Below are 25,536 nucleotides of genomic sequence, written 5' to 3' on the forward strand. Positions count from 1 at the left end.
GGTGTGGCTACAGACAGACTCCTGAAGCAAGGTGATGGACCAGAGGAGCTTCCACACTACCAAGAGCAAGAGACAGGATGTGGCAGAATATTTTAAAAAAAAAGGGGAAAAAAAGCGCTGGAGTTGGGGCTGTGTGTCTTTTTTGCCCTAAGCTCAGGGAGCCCAGAGCTGGAGATCCAGGGTCTGGCACAGTGATTCCGATGGGTTGAGATCCAGGAAGAACCAAGACGGAGCCGAGGACTACGCAGTGGTGCAATTCCCAGCTGGCACAGCGCGGCCCTGGAAGGCCACTAACCCCATGCACAAGAACACCCCATGCACACCTGGGCAGATCTAACACCCTGTGCACCCCGGCGCGCATTGTACACTGGCCCATACCTGCAGTGCCCCAGCACCCCGCGCGCACCCCAGCTCCCCTCCATGAACACCGACATACTCGGGCACGCTGCACACACCTTCAACACCTCAGTCCCGGGCGCGTTATCATTCACCCTAGCACCCAGCGCACCCACGGCCGCGGGAGGGACCAGCGCCTCGAGGCTCCAAACCCCCAGGGCCCCGCCCGCCCCCCGCCCGCCCCGCCCCAGCCCCAGCCCCGGCGGGCGCCCCCCGCGGCGCTGCCCCGCCCCCGCCGCCCCGCGCCGCCCAGGGCCTCGGCCCGCCGCCCGGCCGCCGGCCCACCTGGCGCAGCGCCGCCCTCGGAGCCCGCGTACCGGTGCACACCCGGGAACCCCGCGCACCCCGCTGCCACAGAGGGCCCAGCGCCTCTGCAGCCGCGCCACTTCCCAGGGCCGGGCCAGCCCCGGCGCCCGCGCTCTCGGGGCGGACTCCCCGCCCTGCGCGCTCAAGCCCGCGATGGCTCCTCTCGGATACCTCCTAGTGCTCTGCAGCCTGAAGCAGGCGCTGGGCAGCTACCCGATCTGGTGGTGAGTGAGTCTACTTGCGTTCGCCCCGGCCCCAGTGCCACCCTAGGGCAGCCGCCCCCCTGGGGCAGGGCCCCCACCGTTGCTCTGCGCACTGGCTGCGAGCGGGTTGTTTTCCTTGGCTGCCACTTGGACCTGTTCGGGCCGCAGCTGGGACGCGGGTGGCGGAGCTTCCGGGGACATTGATTCCCCTGGCAGGCGGGGAGGGAGGGCAGTGGAGGTCCATGCTGTCCCTGGCGTCGAACAAGAATGGCAGAAAGCGGGTCAGCACATGACACTAACGCCGAGGCGATGGTCGAGGAAAGAGTGTAAAAGGGAAGCAGCGCGAGGAAGAGGGAGACTCTTCTTAGGGACCGTATTTTACACACACACACACACACACACACACACACACACACACTTTAAAACAAAGTCGGCGAGACAAGACTGAACAGCTCGGGGCAGCGCAGTTACGTAAAGACAGTCCGAGACCGGGCGGGGAGTGGCGCGGAGCCTGCGGCAAGGCGCACCGGGGCCAGCCGGGGAGCCCTGCGCGCTTCCCAACGCTGTCGCTGTCGCTTCTTCGTGGCTGTCGGGGTGTAGGGGTCGGTCTGCTGTCCACAGCCTGTATCTCCCTGACAAGGAAACGCTGCTGCGGGGAGGGATGAGCAATAGGTAAAGTAAGGGGTTTGAGTTTCCCCGGAGTGAGAGGCTTCGGAGACCCTGTCCTGGAGAGGCTGGACAGCATCCTCCTCTCCAGACAGGGCACACTACGGGGAGACCCTTCTCAGCCTGGGGATGGAGTGAGGTTAAGTAAAGGAAAGGTCCTGGTTCTCAGGCCCCACGTCCTCTGCACGTACCCTGAGAGGAGGGGAAATTGGGGCGCCCCTTCCTCGGGGTGTGTGACAACCCTCCTCCCTGCATGGAACTCAGACTTAAGGCCACGATCAGATGCGCAGATCTCTCGAACACGAGCGAGAGGAATGCGGGCGCCAAGGGGCCGGGGCGCGCCGCTGGTGGAGACTCAGTTGGACAGAAGCCTCCCCACAAACATGCGCACCCCCCCCCCCCACCCAGGATCACTCTCCGACAGCTTGCCTGGAATTATAATAATTATGCCGAGGGGAAGGGGGGACCCAGCGAGCCGAAGTACATCTAATCCGATAATCATTTTTCTCTTCGAGATGCTTCAGGAGAGGAGCTGAGGAGCCTGGGGTGGGGATGCAGGGACCGCGCCGCTGCAGGGATGGAGGGTGAGCAGCCGCGAGTCGGCTAGGGGCTGGAGAGGCTGCTGGGACAGCGGACGCGCTCTGCGGGGATCTAGCTGAGCCTCGGCTCACGTGAGTTTTTACGACCCGGAGCAGCACCTGTGGAGCCCTGTGGCCTCCGGGAGCGCGGGCTGCGACCGGCCCGTCTAGGAGCGCGGACACATTGAGGCGCGTCCTACGGGTCGCTGGGAGCCAGGGGCAGCGCGTCCGAGAGAGCCCCGCGGGCTGCCAGCTCCTGCGTCAGGCTTCTAATTAGAACCCGCCGCCGCTGAATTCCTGGGCTCAAGAGGAAGCGCCTTCGCCCCCGCTCTACTCCCATAAAGAAGGGCCTTGTCGCCAGCCTCCTAGCTACCCCGCGCCCTGGGATTTTTGTCCCTAAGGTCGTGTTGGGGGGGGGGGCATCTCTAGCCGGGTCCACCCAGCCCAACAGAAGTATAGCTTCCTTTTCACCTGGGCTGTTAGACCCCCCTCGGGTGCACCCGGCATTCTCCAGGTGAGAAGGGAGGAGTGTGAAAAAAGTGAGGCCCCCTAACCTCCCCACCCCTCCCATCAAAGGACTGGGGCAGCCCTTTGGCCTCGGAAAGTGATACGGAAGTCCACCTGGTATTCATAGGGGTGGGTGACAAGAGTCACCTCTCCGCCCACCCCCTACTCCCACTTTGTTCTCTGTAGGATTCTCACACTTAACAATTCTGCTTCCTGAGAAGCAGCCCCCCTCACTCTGGGATGCTGGCTTCCTGGGGACAAGACCGAGTTCCCCTCCTGCCTCCTCCATTCCCTCTCCGCCCTGGCAGGCTCTAAGTGTCAGCTGGCTTGGGTGTGCTGGCAGAATGGAGAGGAGTCCCCTGAAAAGAGTAGCAATGGCTGCGGGCACTTTACACAGCGTGATAGCTGGCTTGTTAATAAAGGTTGCTTTGCATTTTCTACCTATCCAAGCTTCAAGTGTCTCCTCTTTTCTCCTGCCCACACTCCGGGTCTAGATGAGACATAGCCCCAAAAGTAGGGGGAGCGGGGAACGATATCATAGCCACTGGGTGGGCTATTGGTGAGCTCCACATGGAGGCAAAACAGAGGACTTGGGAACCTTTCTCTTTTTTTCCCTATGATTTGTTACATTTATGCTCAGCCTCCCCATTGATTGTTACTTCACCTTCCACGGGGCTTGTGCCTCCCTCCCCCTTTTTGGTCCCCAACTCCCTTCACCTATGAAAGTGAAAGTGAATGGCAGAAAACCTCCTCACCTGGAGAAACAAAACCAGGAAATCTCCAATCAGGAGCAATCAGGCTTTTGAAGTTGGTGTGGCTCTTCGGGGGAAGGAGGGAGAGAGGGGAAAGTTAGCTCTTCTCTGCTCCTTGGGTGACCGCGAATGTCCACCACCTCCCCAGGACCTGCTCTGAGGGATGGTGTGTCCAGCCCCAGTGCCAGTCGTGATACCACAGAGAGACAGGCCCGTCAAGGTACCACCTCCAAGAGTGTCTCTTCTGGGATCTTCAAGAGCTGGGGCAAGGGGCAGAAAAGTGGACCAGACCAAGGCCCACGGGGAGGGTCTGTTTGCCTTTCCCGCTCCTCTTTCCAGTTTCTCTTCTCACAGTATTAGAACTGATTGCAAAGAGCCCAGGGGAAGAGGAGAGGTTCATGAGGCTAAAAGAATGTGGATTCCTTTAGAGGACAGTCCCTATGGACGCTGGAAGAAATCTAAGATGTGCTGCTCTCCTTGACCCCCCTTCCTCCTGCTTTCTTCTTATCTCTTGTCCCAGGGGTCAGCCTTGTGCCCCCCCCCCCCCTTCTCTCCAGACTTTGAACTAATCTCGTGTCAGGGGAATTGACTTTATTCAAATTTACAAATTCCTCTGTGCCCGCCACCACCCCATGGGCCACACTACACTGCTGTGTTCCCACCCTCCCTGGCCACATCTGGCCTCCCTTCTCACCCCACGCTTACCCCATGCCCTCACTGCCCCCTGAATTTCCTGTTTAGGTGGCTGCTTCCCTGCTCCTTTACTGGTGGAAGAGCCCGGTCCCAGATGCCCTTTCTCCCTTCTTCCTCTGGGCTCCTCTCCGATGGACAAGTTCCTGTTGGACCATGGGCTCCTGAGTATGAAAGCCACACTGCAGAGCAGGTGGGGCCAGTGCCCAGCTCTCTCATAGCCCCTCAGTAGCTTCTAACAATCTCCTTTCTGGGGCTCTCCCTGGTACCCCCGAGACTGTGTGCTGTGTCCCATTTCTTTAAGACCAACTCTAGTTCCTCTTCTCAGCACAGAGGTCCCTCTGGCTTCTAACGGTTCTTCAGCCATACCCCCATGCGCTGCTGGCCACAGAGAGCTGTTAGAAGCCAGTGTCCTTAGCCCACTTCCTATCCCCTTGTGGCCTGGTGATGACTGTCAGCAGTCTGCCCCACAGTGGGGACAAAGTCTCCTGGTGGAACACACAGAGAAGGTGAGAGAGAGAATAATGGGGGGGGGCACTGTGACCCTGGGAGTGGGGATAAGGTAGAGAGAAGGTTACAGATGAGGTGGGTGGTACATGTAGAATCATCAGGTAGCCACAGTGACTAGGCTGCTGTGTGGCGCAGACAAGCCAATGAAAAAGGTCAGCTGGGCAGAGACAGGTAGACTGAGGAAGAGTCAAGCTAAATTTCTTGGCTTGTTACAGGCAGGTCTGCAGACCCCACTCCCAGAGCTGTCCTTTATGAGCCTCATCCCAGTCCAGCCCACAAAGCATGGCCTCCGTTCTCTCCCCCAGGGAGGGTGGGAACACAGCAGTGTGGCCCATCGGGTGGTGGTGGGTACATGAGGATCTTCTTGCTCCTTCCTCCTCTACCCAGCTCAGTCTCAGTTCTCTCTCTTTCTGTTCCCTCCCTCCCTCCCCCCCTTCTTCCCTTCCCCACTTCTTCTTGGTCAGTAACTAACAAACAACTCACAAAGCGAGAGAAAGTAAGACATTAAGCAAATCACCACCACCAGTACTGCAACTGCTCCAGAACTGCCAATCACCCAACGTTCTTCATTAACCACCAAAGGAATAGTCAAAGCCAGCCCTTTCCAGAACCCAGCTTGTCCAGCTCCTCCAGACATTGGTGCCGACACCCTCCAAATGCTATGGGAGGATGTCTCCAAGGCTGGGTGTCTTTCTTTCACCCTGCTTCACGCCCCCTTAAAAAGATTTTCTATCTCATTTGCATAAAGCTTCCCAGACCCCTTTGTGTCCAGAGCAGAGGGTGAGTCAATATAGTAGCAGTGAGTATACTTTGAGGTGATCATTAATGGCCTGGTAACATCCCCCACATACACAGACTTTTGGTCCCTTGAACAAACCTTTGGCCTGGAGGGTCAGAAAATTTAGGTTCCCTGGCAATGCAACCATCTTTCTTTTTGGTGTGGTCCAGAATTCAGGAAACAGGACTCAGCTTTGTCACCTTGGTCCTCAGAATATGATCAATGCTTCTTGATGTGTAACCAGATCCCACCTGTGAAAGATCAGCCACTTATCTGTGAAGAAATACAATCTGAAATGAAAGCACACACTCGTGTGCATTTGTGTGTGTGCGCGCATGCGTGTGTGTGTGCGTGTGCGTGCGCGTGCGTGCGTGCGTGAGTGCGCGTGTGTGTGTGTGTGTGTGTGTGTGTGTGTGTGTGTGTGGTGTGTGTGTGTGTGTGTGTGGTGGTGGAGGGAGAGGTTGGTGATGTCACAGAAGCTTAAAGATAGCTCCCTGACAAGTCAGATTCTCCTCTGGTTGGTCGAGGAGGTATCTAAGCCTGTGTGGCAACCTGAAATCACTCGTCAGCAGAGTTCTTCCCCCACCTATACCCCGGGACCCAGGTGTGAGGACTGCCAGCCCACCCTTGGAAATGTCTGCATTTGCTTCTTTTCTGGGAAGCTGAAGAATTAGGCATTTGGAGTGAGAGGCTTCAGGGAGGACCATTTGGATCTTGGACAGTCCTCTGGAGAAGGAGGCTGCAGCCAAGGGAGTAGCTACCTGAAGGGAGACTGGCATGGATTCACGGTGGGAAAAGGCTTCCTGAGGGTTTGACCTGGTACCAATCTTGCAGTCTGGGAGATGATGAGCTGCAGAATCCAAGGCTGAGGAAGGGAGCTGGCCACTCCCCTTCACTTCCAAAGGCTGAAACGTCCAGGAGGTTGTTAACAGCGCAGCCCTCCTTAAAGTCGACAAAGCCCTCAACTCAGTCATGTGCACCTGAAGGAAATATGTCCTCGCAGTGAGCTGATGGATGCATATTGTCTTTGTAGAGCATTCTGGGACTAAATCTCAGAGAGGCACAGGCCCATGGCCAGAGAGGCCTCAGCCATGTGGGCCACCTGTACCCAGGAGCGTTCCTCTTCCTTTGGAAATGACACACTCCCTACACCTATCATCAAGGCTGTGACTCCATCAAGCAGACTCACTGGTCAGGCTATCAGGATGGCTTCCTTTCTTCTTCCTGACCTTGCTTTCTGCCCTCTTCAGCCAATCAGTAAGGCTGTGTTGAATGAACAGAGCCCTTCCTGTGAAAATCGGATGCTGCACCTGAGCGCGGAGGACATAGGGACATGTTTTAATATTTCTAATACCTTCCCCCATCCCACCACATGACAGCTTTCCAGCCCTGAGACCTGGGGTACCTGGCCTCTGCCTCTGCCTAGGTCTCCCTCCGGGGCTCCTCAGGTGACACCCTGGAGGTGTCTGATACATTGGTGCTTCCACATTCCTTCACCAGCAGAACGTGCTGCCGCTGCCGCCCAGGGAGGCTGGCAAACACATGGCCGCCGGGCGCGGGAGCCTCCCGCCTGCCAGGACTCGCTCAAAGTATGTGTCAGTAATCCTGCTGGCCCGGCGGCGGGGCAGGACAGGAGCTGGCTGGGAAGGCTTCAGGCAGGGCCCTGTGCAGCCTGGAGTGAGGACTTGGGACCCCTCCCCAGCTCAGAAAGTGCTGGAATCTCAAAGAGGGCTTCTACTTCCTGGGGATACTGTCTCTTTGGGGGAAGACAGCTGATCTTTGGGGATCTCAGGAACACAGCTTTTCCTCTGGTTGGTTCCTGGGCAGCCCTATTTAAGAGAGGACAGCTGGGCGGTGGTGGCGCACGCCTTTAGTCCCAGCACTTGGGAGGCAGAGCCAGGTGGATCTCTGTGAGTTCGAGGCCAGCCTGGACTACCAAGTGAGTTCCAGGAAAGGCGCAAAGCTACACAGAGAAACCCTGTCTCAAAAAAACCGAAAAAAGCCGGGCGGTGGTGGCGCACGCCTTTAATCCCAGCACTTGGGAGGCAGAGGCAGGCGGATCTCTGTGAGTTCGAGGCCAGCCTGGTCTCCAAAGCGAGTACCAGGAAAGGCGCAAAGCTACACAGAGAAACCCTGTCTCGAAAAACCAAAAAAAAAAAAAAAAAAACCGAAAAAAAAAAGAGAGAGAGAGAGAGGACAGTGTGCTTTGGTTATCCATGAGAGAGTGAGCCCCATACCTTGGGTCTCAGGTATGAGAGTGGAAGCCTGGTGTTGCCACTGAGAGACCCAGTACTCCAGAGAGAAAGGCCGGCCGGAATTGAATAGCATGGATGCTCCATCAGCCTGCAATACACTGGCCCAGGACCTTTACCAGCAGAGACCTCTACCAATGATCCTCTTTGTTCCCTCTGGGCCTGGGCAGAGCCTTGGGAATCCCACTTTGCCAGGATCCAACCCAGTGTTTTCACTGTGCCTGATTCCCTTCCAGCAGAGGATGAGAGAAGTCAGGCAAACGAAGCACCTCCTGTACCAGATCCAGATGCAAGGAGAGGTGGACAGTCCCAGACAGGCAGGTAACGGGGCCACCAGTGTACAGTGCCTCCCCGGGAGAGAGGCCCCGGAGGCTCTGTCCGCAGGATGTGGCTCAGCCCCTCTGAAGTCAGGAAAGCAATGGAGACTCTGGAGTAGACAGCTTATATGCCTCACTCCTGTTTAAAGCCTGTTAGAATAAAGTCTGACCACCTCATCGGACAGATGGGGAAACCAAGGCCCAGGACAGGGAAGGGTGTCACAGTAAGCAAGGGAATTAATTATAAGCACTGCAGCCTGGGTCCCTCACCTATGCCTGTCCAAATGCAACCCACCCTCAGCACCCCGACAATTCACCTCCTCACATCGCCCCTCTCTGTCTGCCGGGCAGTGGGTCCCCTGCTTGCTCCTGCAGGCTCAACACTAGCTAACATGGAACCAGAGCCATGACACAAGGGTGGGAAAATTCTCTTGAGACCAAATAGAAGCTGGAGGCCCTTGGCCAAGGGAGGCCAGTGCTGGCCCAGGCTAGGCTGGCCTGCTGCCCATCTCACAGTCCTGGACCAGCCTCCTTCCTCCCCTGCATGTCACAGCCAGCGTCTCTGCTATATCCCTGGCCAGGTGCCCGGCCTTTCAACAGGAGCAAGGGAAAGGGGGGGGGGGGGGGAGAAAAACCATTAGTGTTTGCCGGCTGCAGGCGTGGCTCACGTGGCTGCAGCCACAGGATGAAACCCTGAGTCTAGGGATGGGGCTGTATTCCAAAACGGCGTTCTGCGTGCTCTAGGTTGAAGGCGATGCCTACTCCTTTCAAAACTATGATTAAGTAATAATAAAAAAAATTAACAGCATTAATGAAAGTGAAGGCAAGCGGAGTCTGTGATCTGATTGGCATGACACAGGTATTTTCATTGGTGTGGGTTGTTCTTGTTTGACCCACAGATACATGCTTTTGTAAGGTTCAAAAGTTTCAGACCTGCTTTCTAAGGCTCAGTTTAAACATCTGCGTTTGGGGAACTTTCTGATGGTGGCCTTGGCAGTTACATGGGGGTCTGTAGTGCTCAGAGGTCACAGTCTACTGCCTAACTTTAACTTCCAGTCTTTCTGCTGGGACCCAGGGAAAGACTTGGGGGGCGAGATGGCCAGGCCTCTCAGAGGAGTGGTGGGGAAACACTCTAACTTGGCGGGGGTGTGTCCAGAGGACCTTGCAATGTGACATCCAGTTGGACAGTTACAATCCTAGCTAGAGGTAGAGAGTGTAGGCTTCTCCCAAGAGGCTGTCCTCCACCCTGGTTGGCAGAGAGAGGGGAAATGGAATGAATTCCTCCTGGAGTGAATCACAAAGGCCAGGTGCAGAGAAATGGGTGCAGTGAGGGCGTGCCGGCCTCCCAACTTCTCCCCAGGCCCAGGCAGGGCCCTCCTGCCTAGCTGTTTCCATCACCCCAAGGCAGGGTTCAGACCTTACAGTGACCTCCCAGCCAGAGGAGCTGGATATGGATTGGGAGTGACTGATGACAGCGTCTCCTAGTCTCAATACTCTCCTGGGCAAAAGATTGGGGACACAGGGTCCCTTGAGAAGCCTTAAATGAGGCTGTCTGTCTTTGTTTGGACACTGGTCTACACATGCCAGAAGCATCTATGTGCCAGGATGGGCACTAGAGGCTTAGTAAAGACTAGGTTCATGCTGGGCAGGATGAAGGCCACCAGTTTATCTGTTTGGCTTGTGGCCATCTCTTGGGGGTCTTGTAAGCAGGCAAGGGTGACTGACTGGCTTACTGCCAGGGCTCAGGTTCCACGGGTTCCTGTCTCTTCTTTAGCCCCTGGTATCTCTTGGGGGTTTAGACCTGATATGTCTTGGCCTTCAAGGAGGATCAATGGCTCCAGAGAGGTCAGCGGAATTCCAGATGTCTAGGGGAAATTATGTCCGTGGCTAACTCCTGGGAGAACGGTGTAGTGAAAGCAGAAGAGCAGGTGGGAAAGGCCCTTCAGACCCCAGGAAGATGGTCAGACGCTTTGCCCTTGAACTCAAGCCTTAGAAAATCCCTCGTCTATGGAGTGTCATTAGAGATGTAGAACATCGAACTGGAAGAAGCCTCAGATCAGTAGTTTAAAAACCATGTTTCTGGCCGGGCGGTGGTGGCGCACACCTTTGATCCCAGCACTCGGGAGGCAGAGGCAGGCGGATCTCTGTGAGTTCCAGGCCAGCCTGGTCTACAGAGTGAGTTCCGAGACATCCAGGGCTACACAGAGAAACCCTGTCCCAAAAAACCCAAACAAACAAACGCATGTTTCTGGCACCGGGCCCACCATGCTCTAACCCAGTCACCTCCTGTTCAGCTATGGAAACGGAGGCCCCAGGAGTTTCCAAGGGCAGGCCAGGATAGACCAGCACCATGAGTGAGATGAGACCTGATGGTTGTGGTCACCACCCCTGTTTCCCTTGATGACTCTCCCTGGATGGAAGTGGTGCTATGGGGGAAGCAGGCCACCTTTAAAATTCCGTGTCATTGTGACATGGTGGCCATACATGGCCTCTGCTTGATGCATTTCTTTATATTGGATTCATTCACAAATTTTATTTTGCTTGGACTGGAGCTTAACACATTTTAAGAGTGTCATAGTGTACCGGGGCTCAGATGACGGCTCAGTCAGTATCAGAAGTGCCTGCTGCACAACCATGAGGACCTGTGTCTCAGGACACCCATAAAAAGCAGAATAGAGTGGCATAGTTTTGAAATACCAGTGTTGAGGAGGTAGAGACAGACAGACCCCTGGGACTCACTGACCAACCAGCCTAGTCTAATCAGTGAGCCAGAAGTTCCAATGAGAGACCCTGTAACAAAATACAAGGCACATAGCTCCTAAGGAACACACCAGATTGACCCCTGACCTCTGATGCATGTGTACACATCTGAACATGAATGCATGAAGGTGTGCCCTTGGGAGCCAATGTAACGGAACTGCTGTTTTTGCCATATTAACCTGAAATCTTGGCACCAGTTCTACTCACCGAACCTTGGTTTCTTGTCCCAGGTGGCCTTGGGTGGCACCTGTCCTAGTTTGTCTAGCTGGAGGGAGTCACATACAGGGTCCATGAAGACATCATCCATGAGTTCCACCCAGTGGTCCCGGGGGAACTGGAGCAGAGGGCAGGAAGATACAGGGCAGGGATAATGATAGGAGGTTTAAAGGAACAAATACCATGTGGGGTGATCTGTGGAAAGAAAGGTCCTGAGAAGGGACAGCTGTCCACAGGCTAAGCCAATGGGGTAGTGGCATGTGCCCCCAGAGCCCTAGAAGGTGGCATCTCTCAGAGATGCCTTTTTTTTGGTCTGGTTTCTAGGATTCAGGGGAGAGTAGGAGAATCTAGTTCAAATGAGAAGGACAGTGATGTGCTCTTTGATTCTTGTCAATGTGGAATGGATACCCACAGAATTATGGAAATATTGTAGCTCACAGGTGTCAGATTGGGGAAGACACTTCCTTCTAACCTCACTTACATTGTTGAGGGTCATTCTCTGTGTTTGTGGGACTGAGCTCTCCAGGACTGGCTGGCTGGCTTGGGGTAGCTCCTGACAGTCCCTCTCTGGTCTTAGAACATGACTCCTTGGTCTCAGAGGCAGAAACTTTGAGAAAACTCCATGCTTCAGAGCCAACTTCTGAATGCACACATGGTTAGGTGAACTCCAGACTTCAGTGTATGCCTCCAAAGTCCTGATAGGAGTTTCTGGCCATAGTTCTGGACCTCAGAACTATGAGGACACCTCAGAGTTTGGAGTGCTGCCAGATTCTGGACTTGCAGAGGTTCTGAAGACAGGGGACTGAAGAAAGAAGCTGTTTGTCCTAGTGAGCAGCTGCCTCCTTCTAGGTGTAGAGTGGTCCAGCCTCTCAGCCTACAGCAGGAGAGACTTGGTGGACATTCGAACCCTGGAGTCATAGTCCAGTGCAGCCTTTGGATACTGTGTGGGGTTCCCATGCCCATGTTCCAAACGGAATGAGAAATGGAATTCTCATTCCCAGCTCTGCTCATTGCAATGGAAACCTCACCTTCAATTATGAAAGGAGGCGACACACTGCTGTTACAGCCACAGTTGCTAACATCCCGAAAGGAAGGTAGATCCCTCCACGGTGGGGGTGATAGCTGGAGAAGAGATTGCAGGTGCTGTGGCTGTATACAGTATGTACAAGTCTAGAGCACACCATAGCCTGAGCCCTACACAATACAAACTTGCTCTCCTTCCTATAACTCAATTGGTTTGGTTCCTCGTGGCTGTATTGTCTCCACTTTTCTTCCGGGCTATTTCTTTTAGATTTTTAAAAAATTTTTAATTTAATTGTATTTATTTATTATGTGTCTACTTGTTCTTGTGCACATGCCACAGCATGCTTATGGGGGTGGGGGAGTCAGAGGGCAGCTTTAGGAGCTTTAGGTTCTCTCTTTCCATGGTGTGGGTTCTAAGGATCCAACTCAAGTTTGTCAGACTTGGCAATAGGCACCTTTAGCCCCTGAAATGTCTCTCGGAATGTCTCTTGACGACAGTGCGAAGAGCTCATAGCACTTAGGCTGTAGCCAGCTTCCCCTCATGCTGGTGTTGAGAAAGAGTAAACCAGGCGTGGTACACACTTGGGATCCCAGATTAGGGAGGCTGAGCCTAGAGAATCATGAGTTTGAGGCTAGCCTGGGCTACCTAACAAGAGCTTGTTCCTCAGTAGTGGTTACCTGACAAGGGCAAGTCTCGCTCGCTGAGAAGGAGAAGGAGGAGAGAGACACTCAGGAAATGGTAAGCTAGCCAAATGTCTGGGAGGGCACTTGAAATAGTACTGGAGAGGATCAGAAGTTCAAGGTCATCCTTGGCCGCATGTAGAGTTAGAGACCAGTCTGGGATACGTGCGACCCTGTCTCAAAAACAGAAAGAAAAATAAATCAATAAATCGATGTTTAACTTTGTACAGCTATCCCTAATCCCAGCACTCAGGAGGCAGAGGCAGCTGGATCTCTGTGAGTTCGAGGCCAGCCTGGTCTACAGAGTGAGTTCTAGGTTGTAGTTTAGTTAGTGGAGTGCTTGCTAGTGCACACCTGTGATCTCAGTACTCAGGAGGTAGAGACAGGAGGATGAACCTTTCAAAGTCATCCTTAGCAACTTACAAATTGGAAGTTAGCCTGAGATACACGAGACCTTGTCTCAGAAAACAAAAACAGAAAAATAAATAAATAAATAAATAAATAAATAAATAAATAAATAAATAAATAAATAAATGTAACCAAACAAACTAAAACTAGATTGACCATCACAGCCCAGTTGAGATCCAGATGCTTAATGAACCTCCTTGACCCTGCCCTGCCTTCTCCATCATACAACAGGTACCCTTTGCTCAGCCCTCAGCATTCTTCCCACAAGGCTGTGCCTGGGCTTTCCTGATGGTCCAGCTCCCAGGGAACGAGAAATGATCCAGGCTGTGATTCAAGGGACTTAAGGGGCCCTTGGGTCCAGAGAAGGCTCTCTTCCACCTCCCTAAATCCACAAGAGAGAGCCGGGAGGATCCTGCTGGAGCTGCCCACACCCTGGCCTCCTAGGGGAGGTGGCGAGCAGGGACCTGCCCGGAGGAGGGGAGGCAGAGCAGGCTGACTCAGCATCCCCAGGAAGGGGGCTGGGAGCAGCCATGAACCTGGGAAGTCCCCTCTCTGCCTTCCCTTGGGGCCACTCCCACAAGGTGAGAAAGCAGCTGAGGTCTGACAACTCCATGCCACCTGCAGCAGCTTCTCAGCTATGTGCCTCTGCAGCATCCTCTTCTTTACCTCATCTCCTAACCCCACATCATCAGCACCCAGAATGAGCCCTGGCTTCTGGCATCTCACAGCAGAGACCACCCACTCTTGGGAACTGGCCACTGGCCCTGGGCAATTCCTATGGTGAAGACAGAAATGGTCAGGTTCTCATTTTCTGCTATTTAAGAAGCTCTTACTCTAAGTCTCCTAGTCAACTGAATTTGGGAGTGAAGATATCCCTCCTTTGGATGGATTGGTAGATGCCCTTACTCCTTCTCTGGGAGCCATGGCTATAACTCAGTGGTAGAATGATTGCCTAGCATGTATGAAGTCCTGTGTTTGATCCCCAGTACCGCAGAAACAAGTGTGATGATGCACAAACACACAGGCAAAACACCCATACCATAAAATAAACACAAAAATAAATGTTTTTAAAAAGAAAGAGTCAGAGGCCGGCGGATCTCTGTGAGTTTTAGGCCAGCCTGGTCTACATAGTGAGTTCCAACACAGTCAGGGATATGTAGAGAGACCCTGTCTCAACAACCAAAGAAAGAAAGAAGAAAAAAAAAAAAGAAGAGAAAGAAAAAAGAAAGAAAAGCATTGCCCAGGCCAAGAGGAAATTTTGCTTTCTCACAGGTGGGAGAGTCTCAGGGTGAGTGTGGGTGCAGTGGAGGAGAGCTGAGGAATGGTGGGTGAGTGTGGTGGGCGCAGTGCGGGGTGGGAGGGTGCAGAGGAGAGCTGAGGAATGGCAGAAGGAGAGACAAAGTCCTTCCGGATCCACTATCACAGGAGGAAAGCCTGACAAGACACGTTGGGACCTTCTGGTTTTAAGATGGTCAGCCAAAGTGGCACGGTGACAAGGCATAGCAGTGGTTTTCCTCCTTGGTCTAGCTCTCTCTACTCTGGGAACCTGACCAGGCCCTTCTTCTCGGGGCCATTCTTGAGGGTAAAGAGCACAGATCTCAGTCCACTCCATATATGCCCACATCTTGGCCCTCAGGCCAGTACCTTGGACAGTGATCTCTCTCTCTCTCTCTCTCTCTCTCTCTCTCTCTCCCTTGCCAAGTGTCTGCGCACCCCATACTCAAAGGTACCCGTACAGTCCATCTAGTGCCAGCAGGGGCACACAGACAGCCATGGTGGTCTGTACCTGGAGAAGAGAACATAAGCTGATTCCTACTGCAGGCAAGGGAGGGGGCACCTCTGAGCCAGACTAAATAGGTCAGGGGCCCGGAGAGGAAAGGCTCACAGCTACTGAGAGCAGGAGCAGTGCCCAGCCTGCACCAGGCCTGGCCTTCCTGTGAACATGGCCTATCACAAGCAGGTGTGCACGTAAGAAACCTACCCGCCCAGCCCACAGGCCTTATCCACACCAAAGAGAGAAAGGCTGAAGGAGCAAAGGGCAGGCCCTCCCCTCATGGGGTGCACACGGGGACACAGACTGCACTAAGGGCAGACATGTGGCAGCGTGTGACACAGGTTTCTTTAGTGTTTCAGGAGACAGGAGAGGCCAGCTCTGTGGGGAGTAGATCCCAGGGACATGTGGTTGGGAACCTGAAAACTGTGAGTTGGGACTGGAGGTGCACTTGATGGGACATAAGCATCATTTGGGGCCACCGTGAGAAAACTCTCTTCTTCCCTCATGATCAGTTCCCAAAGAGACCTAGCCAGTCTTTCTTTTAAGTTGTGGTTCAGAAAAGTTGGCTGTGGTAATGCCCGTAATCCCAGCAGTAGGAGTCTAAGGATCATTAAGTTCCAGCCTGGACTACATAGACAGTCCCAGGCTAGCCTCAGCTACAGAAATGAGTCCTGATAGTGAGTGTTTCTAAAAACAATGGTGATAACTGGGTGTGGTGGCCCAGTTTTAATCCCTGCACTTGGAAGGCAGAGGCAGGTGGATTTCTGTGAGTTGGAGGCCAGTTTGGTCTACGGAGTGAGTTCTAGGACAGCCAGGGCTACACAGAGAAACCCTGTCTTAAAAAACAAAACAGATAAAAAACAGGGGACAAAAAGAGAAAATATTTGGAAAAATGACTGCATGTGTACTGAACGTGTGTGGACTTCCTGCATCAACATTCTGTGAAGTATAATGTGACACTCCACTGTGTTAGTATCACTGTCTTCTAGGTTTGTATACCCATATACAGAAGGGTATGCAGACTGTGCAAATACCATGCTATTTCATACAAAAGAACTAAATATCTGCTGTGTATATATGTTTGCCAATGTGCCTGTGTGGGGGTGTGGTATGGTGTTTGTGTGTGTTTGTGTGTGTGTGTGTGTGTGTGTGTGTGTGTGTGTGTGTGTGTGCACGTGTGGATGTGGAGGCCTAAGGTTGATGTTGGGTATCTTCCTCTGTCACTCTCCACCTTCATTTTGGGGACAGGGTCTGTCACTGAACCCAGACCTCACTGTCTAGACTAGCTGTCTCTATGCCCCCTCACTCTCAGTTCTATGGTTACAGGTGTATGCCAACCTGATTTTTACATGGGTGCTAAGGATCCTATCTTAGGACCTCATGCTTGCCTGGCAGACACTTTACCAACAGCCTTCTCCCCGTCCCCTCCTCACACTTTGAGGACATCTGCTTTTATATCTCCAAATATATTTTGGTAATATATATATAATATAATAATAATATATAATTTGGTAAATAGTCCAAAATGGGAAGGAATTAATTTAGTACAATTTTTATGCCCTGTCTTGGAAGCTGGTGTTTCCCCCTCCCCCAGATTTGACTGTGCCCTTCCTCAGGGAAGACTAGTACCATCTGCTCTGGGATCCGTGGAGACCCCTTAGCAACCATCCTCATCCTGTGCTCTCCATCAGTCTCTGTATCCTCCAGTGCCTTCAGAAGCCTGAGCCACAGCCTGAGGGACCTCTACAGAGCAGGAATGCTTGGACTGGTTTTTGCACACAGCAAATTGTGACAACTTGACATCCTCATCTTAGGCACATGGTCCACAGCATCCTGTCTCTAGGTGTCCCTCATGGCAGAAGCAGCATCAGGCCCAGCATATACACATAGCAAAATGTCTCTTTCCAGAGACGGTTTCACTGACTGCCTTGTCTTCCCACCAGGTCCTTGGCTGTGGGGCCCCAGTACTCCGCCCTGGGCACTCAGCCCATCCTCTGTGCCAGCATCCCAGGTCTGGTGCCCAAGCAGCTTCGCTTCTGCAGGAACTATGTGGAGATCATGCCCAGTGTGGCTGAAGGTGTCAAGGCTGGCATCCAGGAGTGTCAGCACCAGTTCCGCGGCCGGCGTTGGAACTGTACCACCGTCAGCAACAGCCTGGCAATCTTTGGCCCTGTTCTGGACAAAGGTACCCTGGGAGGTTAGGGTCATCTCTATGTGGGCATCACAAGGCCTTCCAAACTCCACCTGGCTGGGCTTCTTCCCTCCTCATCCCAACTAATGCTTCAGGAGAGCCTCTGGGGAGCGGGGGTGGGGGGGGGGGGGGGGGGGGGGGGGGGGGGGGGGGGGGGGGGGGGGGGGACGCGGGGGAGAGGAACCCACAGGGTGAGAGAAGCTTGGAGTGTGTTGGGGAGGGGGGAGGTATGCCAGCCAGCAGGGCTGGGGGCCCCTGGGTTGGTTTGGAAAGGAGAAAACGGCAGGAGGGCTGGGTGTTGGTTAGCTGCTGGCAAAGAGCAAATTATCCTAAAGTGTAGTGGTTAAGGCAATAATTACCATGTGTTGACCTCCGGCTGCCGGGGGTCAGGGGCTGGGCTGGCTCTGCTTCCTGGTACATCCCATCCACATGTAGGTCCACGTGAGGCTGGCTCAGCACCAGGTGCGAGAGAGGGCGCTGACTGGGGCACAGACTTCTTTCTGTGGCTTCTAGGACTCAGGAGAGAGATAGAGACAGAATTAGAGAGACAGAGAGAAGGAGAAACAAAGACATGGAGGAGAAACAGGGACAGAAGGAGAGAGAATACACACCAAATGAAAGCTTTCATGCCTTTAAAAAAAGGGGGGGGAATCATATAATTTAAATCACTTTAGAACATAGAATCTCAGCACACTTAGCACACCCACAGAATTGCGACACGACCACTTCTAACTCCAAAATATTTCCATCATCTCAAAAGGAAGCCCCAAGCCCATTATGCGGTGCTCCTGGCAACCACTGGTTTGCTTCCTACCCCTGTGGTTTTCTTGTTCTGGACATTTCCTTTCTGTGTAATTATGCTCTCTGTGGCCCTTTGTAGCTGGCTCCTTTCACTGAGTGTGAGGTTTACAAAGTTCGTCTATGTTGCCACAAACATCATTCCTTTTAATGGCTGAATACTATTCCATTACATGGTGTGTGTGTGTGTGTGTGTGTGTGTGTGTGTGTGTGTGTGTGTGTGTGTGTGTATACACCTTAGAATTTTATATGTAAAATTGTATATGTATAGGATGATGTCATCTGTGAATTTCATTTCCTTTTCTTTTATTCTGTAGGCATATATTCATTGTACTGGGTTTTAAGAGGACATTTTCATACACATATAGAATGTATTTTGATCTGACCTAATTCTGCTGCCCAGGACATCATTCCCCTGTGGAAGCAAAGTGGAGTGGGTAGGCCAAAACTGTGAGCAATGGATGTCTTGTGGTTCATGAGCCCCCCAGCCTCAGGTGCTCACTGCAGAGGCCAAAATGCACTCAGCCCCTTTGTGACCGCCGCCTCCCCCCACCCCCCCGCCCCAACCCTGTGCATCTATCTGCTAGATGCTCCCACACTTGAGGTACAAAATGGAACAGCAACCAGGGCTTTGCGAGTCTGGCTTGGAAGCAGGTTCACTGGACACTGTCCTCAAGGAGAACAGTGTTGCAGAGAGGGGGCTGGGGCTGGGCACCTGCGGCTGTCTCTTTGTGACCGTGAAGGTGTTTAAAGTCTTTCTTCCAGTCAGGACAAAGCAGAAGACAGCGCCAGGATCCTTTGGGGTGCGTTTACTCTGATTACCTGCCTTCTGCTGCTAGCAATCTGCTGTTCGTGTGGCTCCGCCCAGTTCCATCAGCCTCCATTCTCAAGCCAACTGTTCACCTCGTAGAATGACATCATGCCAGCAGCCCTGACCCTATGGTTCCTCTGACCCCCTTTCACCCGACATCATGACCCACCATTGGTTTCCTTTCCTGGTGACATCCATCAGCTCACTCCGAGGAGTGTCAGCGTCCCTATCTATAAAATGGGAAAGTAATTGCAGCCTGCAACTTCAGAGCTTCGAGTCAGGCTAATTACACAGTTACTCCCCACAGGAACAGCCACTGCTGTAGACAGGGGAAGTTAGGGTCCCAAGAGTGATGCGGTTTACCGAAAACGGCGTATAGTGTGTGTACGTGTGGTCCATCCTGTGTATTCTATGCCCGTGCAACAACACAAATGCTAGTGTGTACACATGTCTTCCTACATGGCTGTGTACAGCAGCATGTGTATATTTGGTTGTTCTTTCTTTGTTTTTGTTTTGCTGTGACAGTGTACCTGATACAAATGATTTGAAGAGGGAAGACCTATTTTGGCTCATGGTTTCAAAGAGTTCAGCCCATGGTTACATGGTTCAGTTGCCTCAGGCAGGGCAGCCACGAGGTGGTTGGAATGTGTTACAAACGGCTTCTTACTTCCCTGTAGCCAGGAAGCAGAGAAAGCAACAGAAAGGGCCCAGGGATGAGGATGTCTTTCCGGGACATGCCCCCAGCATGCTTCTACCCTCTGCCCCCAACTAGGCTGCGTCTCTTTAAAACAACCATAGTATTATGACTCTGTCCAATCTGTTCATTAGTTCCCAGCCGAGGATCTGATCACCTCTCATTAGCTCTTCAGCAGGCAACACTTCATTCCAAAGCATCACAGTATTGCGGCAGTGGTGTGTACATGCATATGCACACGTGGCTTCAGGATGGGGCTACACTCACCTGTGAATCCATATGTGGCTGCACACGGTGGCGTCTGGGGTTTGGTGCACGTGCACATGTATGTGGGGCATGCACGTGTGTATGTTCAGTGTGAATGCAGAGCAGCTGCTTCTTACATGGGTCTCCATGCCTTGTCATGGCCATGGTGCCCAGGCAGGAGACATGTGTATCACATACAGGGGACTCCAAGCCCAGTGTGGGGGTTCTCAGGACCTTGTTTCTCCAGATAAGAAGAAAGCAGAAGGGACTTTGGGGAGAAGGGGGAAGCCTGTCCCACTTGAAGCCACGGCAGGTGAACAAGGATGGCTGTGTTGCATGGGTGAGATGTCTAACATTTCCTAATACCTGTGGTTGGAATCTGAAGTGTCTTCCACAGACTCACGTTTTGAACACTCAGTCCCCAGCTTGTGACCTTATTTTTGAAGGCTGTGGAGCCTTCAGAACCTGGGGTCTTGGCTGGCAGGAGCAGGTGAGAGAGGCTGGCCTTTGAAGGTTCCAGTCTGTAGTCTGTGCTGCAGTGAACAAACCTGGCTTCCTTTACCACAGACAGAGCCTCTCTGGGATGGACTGAAGCAGCTGGAATCCTGAGCTGGAGGATTCCAAAAACATTCTTTTCTGTTGGGCATTTTATCACAGTGATAGTAACTAAGACATCTTGTTAAGATCAATCCATGTGAGACCTTGGGCTTATCACTAACTACAACTCCAGCCCCATGATGCCGAGGTGTGTCTCTCACAGGAGCAAGGAGGGAACCCACGTGACCCACCAACCATGTTAACACTGAGGAAGTGATGAACTTCTACATTCCCATCAAGGGGAAAAGGGGTTGAGGATTCAGGTTCCTCAGTTCCCCAGCACTTGTTATTGTTGGTTTCTTGTAGCCGCCTTGCTGGGTGTGAGCGTCTTTTCTAGAACTTTGCAGTTATATGTGTCCCCTTTTGAAAAGTATCTCTTCAGTTCTTTTATTTGTGTTTTAATAGAGTTATTTGTATTTGGTTTGGGTTTTGGTTATTTGTAGGGTTTTTTAAAACACAGTTTTGCTTTCTCTGTGTGCTCGTGTGTGTGTGTGTGTGTGTGTGTGTGTGTGTGTGTGTGTGTGTGTGTGTGTGTGTATTAATATTTATACCTTAGCACATATGTGGAAGTCAGAAAATAGGGATCTGCTCTCTCTTCCTATGATGTGGGTCCCAGGGATTGAACTCAGATCATCAGTCTTGGCGACAAGCTCCTTTACCCATGAACCATCTTGTTGACCCTAGTTATTTAGTTTTAAGAGTCCTTTATATATAATAGAAAGAATATAATATAAATAATATATAATATACAGGACTCATACATACATGTATACATATATATACTATATAATCACCAATCACCTCTCAACAGTCTTTCAGCAGGCAACACTTCATTGCAAGCCCCTCATCCATTATATAACTTGTGAATACTTTCTCTCATTCTGTGGACTCTTTCTCTATCCTTGGCACTGGGTCTCATGCAGCCCAGGCTGGCCTTAAGTTCCTAATATGCTTGCCTCCACCTCTTGAGTGGAGATTAATAAGTATATGCTCCCATGTTTGGCTTTCTTTTCAACTCTCTTGAAGGTGTCCTTTGAGGCACAGAATTTTTTTTAATATCAATTTTGGGGGCCTGGGGAGATGGCCCAGTTGTTGAGAGCACTGGTTGCTCTTCGAAAGGACTTGGGTTCAATTCCCAGAACCCACATGGAGAGTCACAACCATCAGTAACTCCAATCTCATGGAATCCCACTCTCTTTTCTAGCCTCTAAACATGAAGACAAAACAGGCATAGATAGAACATTTTTTAAGTTTTTTTTATTTTAGTGTGTAACATGTGTGTCTGTGTATGGGTTTGTGAACCTGTGGGAGGGTGCCCTTAGAGGCCAGAACAGGTTTAGATCCCCCTGAGCTGGAGTTACAGGCAGTTGTGAGCTGCCCAGTGTGGGTGCTGGGAACTGGACTTGGGTCCTCTGTGAGAGCAGTACACTCTGTCAGCTGCTGAACTGTCTCCCCACCCTCCTGCAAGAGTTTTAACTTTGATGGCAATTCCCCAACTCTTTCTTTGACTTTTGATCTCTAAGAAAACTGCTGACCCTGAGGTCATGGGTGTTTGCTTTTGTTTGTTTGTTTATTTGGTTTGGTTTTATGGTTTTATTGTTTTGTTTTGTTTGAGAGAGGATTTCTCTGTATAGCTCTGGCTGTCCTGGAACTCACTCTGTAGACCAGGCTGGCCTCGAACTCACAGAGATCCACCTGCCTCTGCCTCCTGAGTGCTGGGATTAAAGGCATGTGCCACCACTATGCTGGCTACAGAAGCTTGCTTTGCTTTTACTACATATTCTTGTAAGAGTCTTATAGCTTCAAGGCAGAGATGATGGTATGTGGCTTTATTCCCAGAACTTGGAAGGCAGTGATCTCTGTAAGTTCAGGAACATTCTTATCTATATAGTGAGTTCCAGGCCAGTCAGGGCTACGCGATGAGATTCTATACTTAAAAAAAAAAAAGGTAGAGTCCTATAGCTTTAACTCTGACATTTAGGTCTATGATTTTGTTTTAATTTTTTAAAATTATTTATTTTATGTGCATGGGTATTTTGCATGCATGTATATTTGTGTACCACACACCTGGTACTCAAAGAGGCCAGAAGATCCCCTGGGACTGGACTTACAGATGGTTGTGAGCTGTCATGTAGAGGCTGGAAATTGATCCCAGGTCCTCTGGGAGAGCAGCCTGTGTTCCTATTTGGTTGAGTTAATTATTTTTATTTATTGTGTGAGAATGGGATCCAACTTCATTCTTTTCCACATGGAAATGCAGTTATTCAAACAGCATTTGCTGCAGAGAACGTTGTTCCCTCGTGGTCTTGGTTCATTCATCAAAAATCAACTGGCCCTATGTGCATGCATTTGTGTATAAATTGTCTGCTCTGTTCCGTTGGTCTGTATGTCCATCTTCAATGTTCCATTGGTCTGTATGTCCATCTTCATACCAGTGCCATGCTGTTTCCATGTCTGTAGATTTGCAGTGTTTTTTTGTTGTTGTTTTGTTTTGTTTTTTAACTCGAGATTGTTTTGGTTGTTTGAGGTCATTTATATTCCGTATGCATGTCGGGATCCACTTGTAACAGTTTTTTAGATTTATTCATTATTTTTGTGTATGAATATTTTGCCTGCATGCATGTGTGTATATCATGTTGTGGTCTTGGTGCCCACAGAAAAGAGAGCATCAAATCCCCTAGAACTAGAATTACAGACAGTTGGGAGCTGCCATGTGATGCTGAGAACTGAACCGCGAGCTTCTGAAGAAAGAGGCAGTCCTCTTAACTCCTAAACCGTCTCTCCAGCTCCCATGTGTAAAAATGCTTAGGGATTTTAGGGATTGTGTAGGGCCTGGAGGAGGAGCGATACTGCCACACTAACAGTGTTAAGTCTCCTGCTCCATGAACATGGGATACCTTCACTCACTGTCCCATTTCCCTTCAGTGACACGTGATAGTTTCCATCTATAAGTCTTGTACATTGCCTTTGAAATTGTTCCTAAGCATTTCTTCCATCTTTGTAAATGACATTCTTTGCTTTCCTTTTTGTTTGTTTGTGCGTTTGATTTTGGTTTGGTTTTTCAAGACAGAGTTTCTCTGTGGAACAAAGCCCTGGCTGTCCTGGAACTTGCTTTGTAGACCAGTCTGGCCTCAAACCCACACTCACAGAGATCCACCAGCCTCTGCCTGCCGAGTGCTGGAATTAAAAATGTATGCCAATGGGGCTGGAGAGATGGCTCCATGGTTAAGAACACTGACTGCTCTTCCGGAGGACCTGGGTTCAGTTCTCAGTACCCACATGGCAGCTCACAACTGTCTATAACTCCAGTTTCAGGGGATCTGACATCCATGGCAAAACACCAATGTACATAAAATAGAAATAAATAAATTTATAAATAGAAAAAAAAGGATGTGTACCACCACCGCCTAGCTCTTTCTTCTCTTTCTTAAAATAAATTAATTTTATGTGTGTGAGTGTTTTGCTTGCACACATGTCTGTGCACCACAATCATGCCTGGTGCCAAGGAGGTCCCAAGAGGGCACCAAATCCCCTGGAACTGGAGTTACAGACAGTTGTGAACTGCCATGTGGGTGCTGGGAATTGGACCTCGGTCCTCTTCAAGAGCAGCCAGTGCTCTTTACTGTCTCTCAGTCCCATCCTGCTTTTCTCGATCTGTAGACCAGGCTTCCAACTCACAGAGATCCACGTGCCTTTCTCAATCTGTAGACCAGGCTCCTGACTCACAGAGATCCACGCGCCTTTCTCGATCTGTAGACCAGGCTCCTGACTCACAGAGATCCACGCGCCTTTCTCGATCTGTAGACCAGGCTCCTGACTCACAGAGATCCACGTGCCTTTCTCGATCTGTAGACCAGGCTTCTGACTCAGAGATCCACGCGCCTCTGTCATCCACGAGCCCCCAGCTCACCATTGTTTGTTTACTTGTCTACTCTTGTGTTTGGATTGTTGGTTCCTGGGAGGCAGCATGGAGTTGTGTGCTGTACAATTGACCAGCTGTTCCGTGACCTGGCTGAAGTTGTTCATAGGCTTTGGCAGGTTTTTTTTCTGTTGATTCCTTGGACTGCTCTACACATGGGATGATTTCACCCTTTCCTCCCACTCCGGATGCTCTTTACTCCATTCCTTGCTTCCTTGGTCTGATGTCCAGAGTGAGCGTCCCATTTTCTTAACCTTAGAGGGACTGCTTTCAGCCTGTTACCATAGACAGTGATAACTGTGGATCTATCCAATTTTTAAATTTTGTACATTCAGGAGTAAGAAACCTTTACACAAAGATAAGTAGATAAAATAAAGGTTTTTTATAAAAAGATTTTATTTATTTATTGTATGCATACTTTGCTTGCATGTATATGTATCACATTCATGCAGAGCCTACGGTGGCCAGAAGAGGGCGTTGTATCCTTGGAGCTAGTGTTACAGATGGTTGTGAGCTACCATGTGGGTGCTGGGAACAGAATTTGAGGCCTCTGGAAGAGCAGCCAGTGCTCTTAATGGCTGAGACATCTCTCAAGCTCCTAAAGCGTCTTTTAATGTGTGTGTGTGTGTGTGTGTGTGTGTGTGTGTGTGTGTGTGTGTGTGTGTGTTATTTGTGTATGTGTGTGTGTCCACATGTGTACAAGTGTCTGTACCAAAAGAGGTCATTGGATCCGCTGGAGCTGGAGTTACAGATGGTTGTGAGCTGCCATGTGGGTGTTGGATCCTCTGCAAGAGTGGTACATATTCTTACCTGCTGAACTGTCTTTCCAGTGCTGAGAGAAGTTTGCTTGTATGAAATAATCCATTCTTTTGATCTTTTGGAATTATGCCAAAAACTCTATGACAATCTATTATGAAAAGGTTTTTAGATGGGCCAAGGTGGTACACATCTTTAATTCCAATACTTGGGAGGCAGGAGCAGGTGGATCTTTGTGAGTTGGAGGCCAGCCTGGTCTACATAGCAAGTTCCAGGCCAGCCAGAGGTACATTTGAGATCTTGTCTCAAAAAAAAAAAAGTTTTCTAAATTCATGAGCACACGACTCAATTTCATTTTTAATTAATTTTGAGATATCACCTTACTATGTTGCCCAGGCTCTTCTTGAATGCACCAGTTCAGGCAATCCTGCTGCCTCAACCTTCTAAGTAGCTGAGGCTACAGGCATGAGCCACCCCTTCATCTTCCTTCCTTACGCTTTATGGGAAACAGAACTGGAAGAAACCAGAGTTTCACAAGCGGCTGGAGCTAGTGGCAGTGCCCCTTTCTTGGTTTCTAGGGCAAATTCTCCAGGGCCGAGCACATTCTAGAAAGATCCAGAAATCTTCCAGAACCAGAGCTGGGACATGAGAGGCTCTCCAGTGGGTGTAGTAGTATATATATATGATAGTAACCCCTCATCGCACAC

At 51.1% G+C, this 25,536-nt stretch overlaps 1 protein-coding gene across 1 annotated transcript in view; it reads left to right on the forward strand.

Annotated features, from left to right (window-relative positions):
- The first annotated feature begins 855 nt into the window (after positions 1–855).
- Positions 856–25,536, forward strand: part of Wnt3a (Wnt family member 3A) — a 44,595-nt gene continuing 19,914 nt past the window's right edge. The window contains exons 1-2 of the mRNA XM_052759886.1: positions 856–926; positions 16,761–17,002. Of these exons, the coding sequence (XP_052615846.1) occupies positions 856–926; positions 16,761–17,002 (313 nt within the window). The remainder of the gene's footprint in view (positions 927–16,760; positions 17,003–25,536) is intronic.

Source organism: Peromyscus californicus, unplaced genomic scaffold (assembly GCF_007827085.1).
Source record: "Peromyscus californicus insignis strain IS unplaced genomic scaffold, ASM782708v3 Scaffold_3__1_contigs__length_106647218, whole genome shotgun sequence".
In the NCBI taxonomy this organism is placed as follows: Eukaryota; Metazoa; Chordata; class Mammalia; order Rodentia; family Cricetidae; genus Peromyscus; species Peromyscus californicus.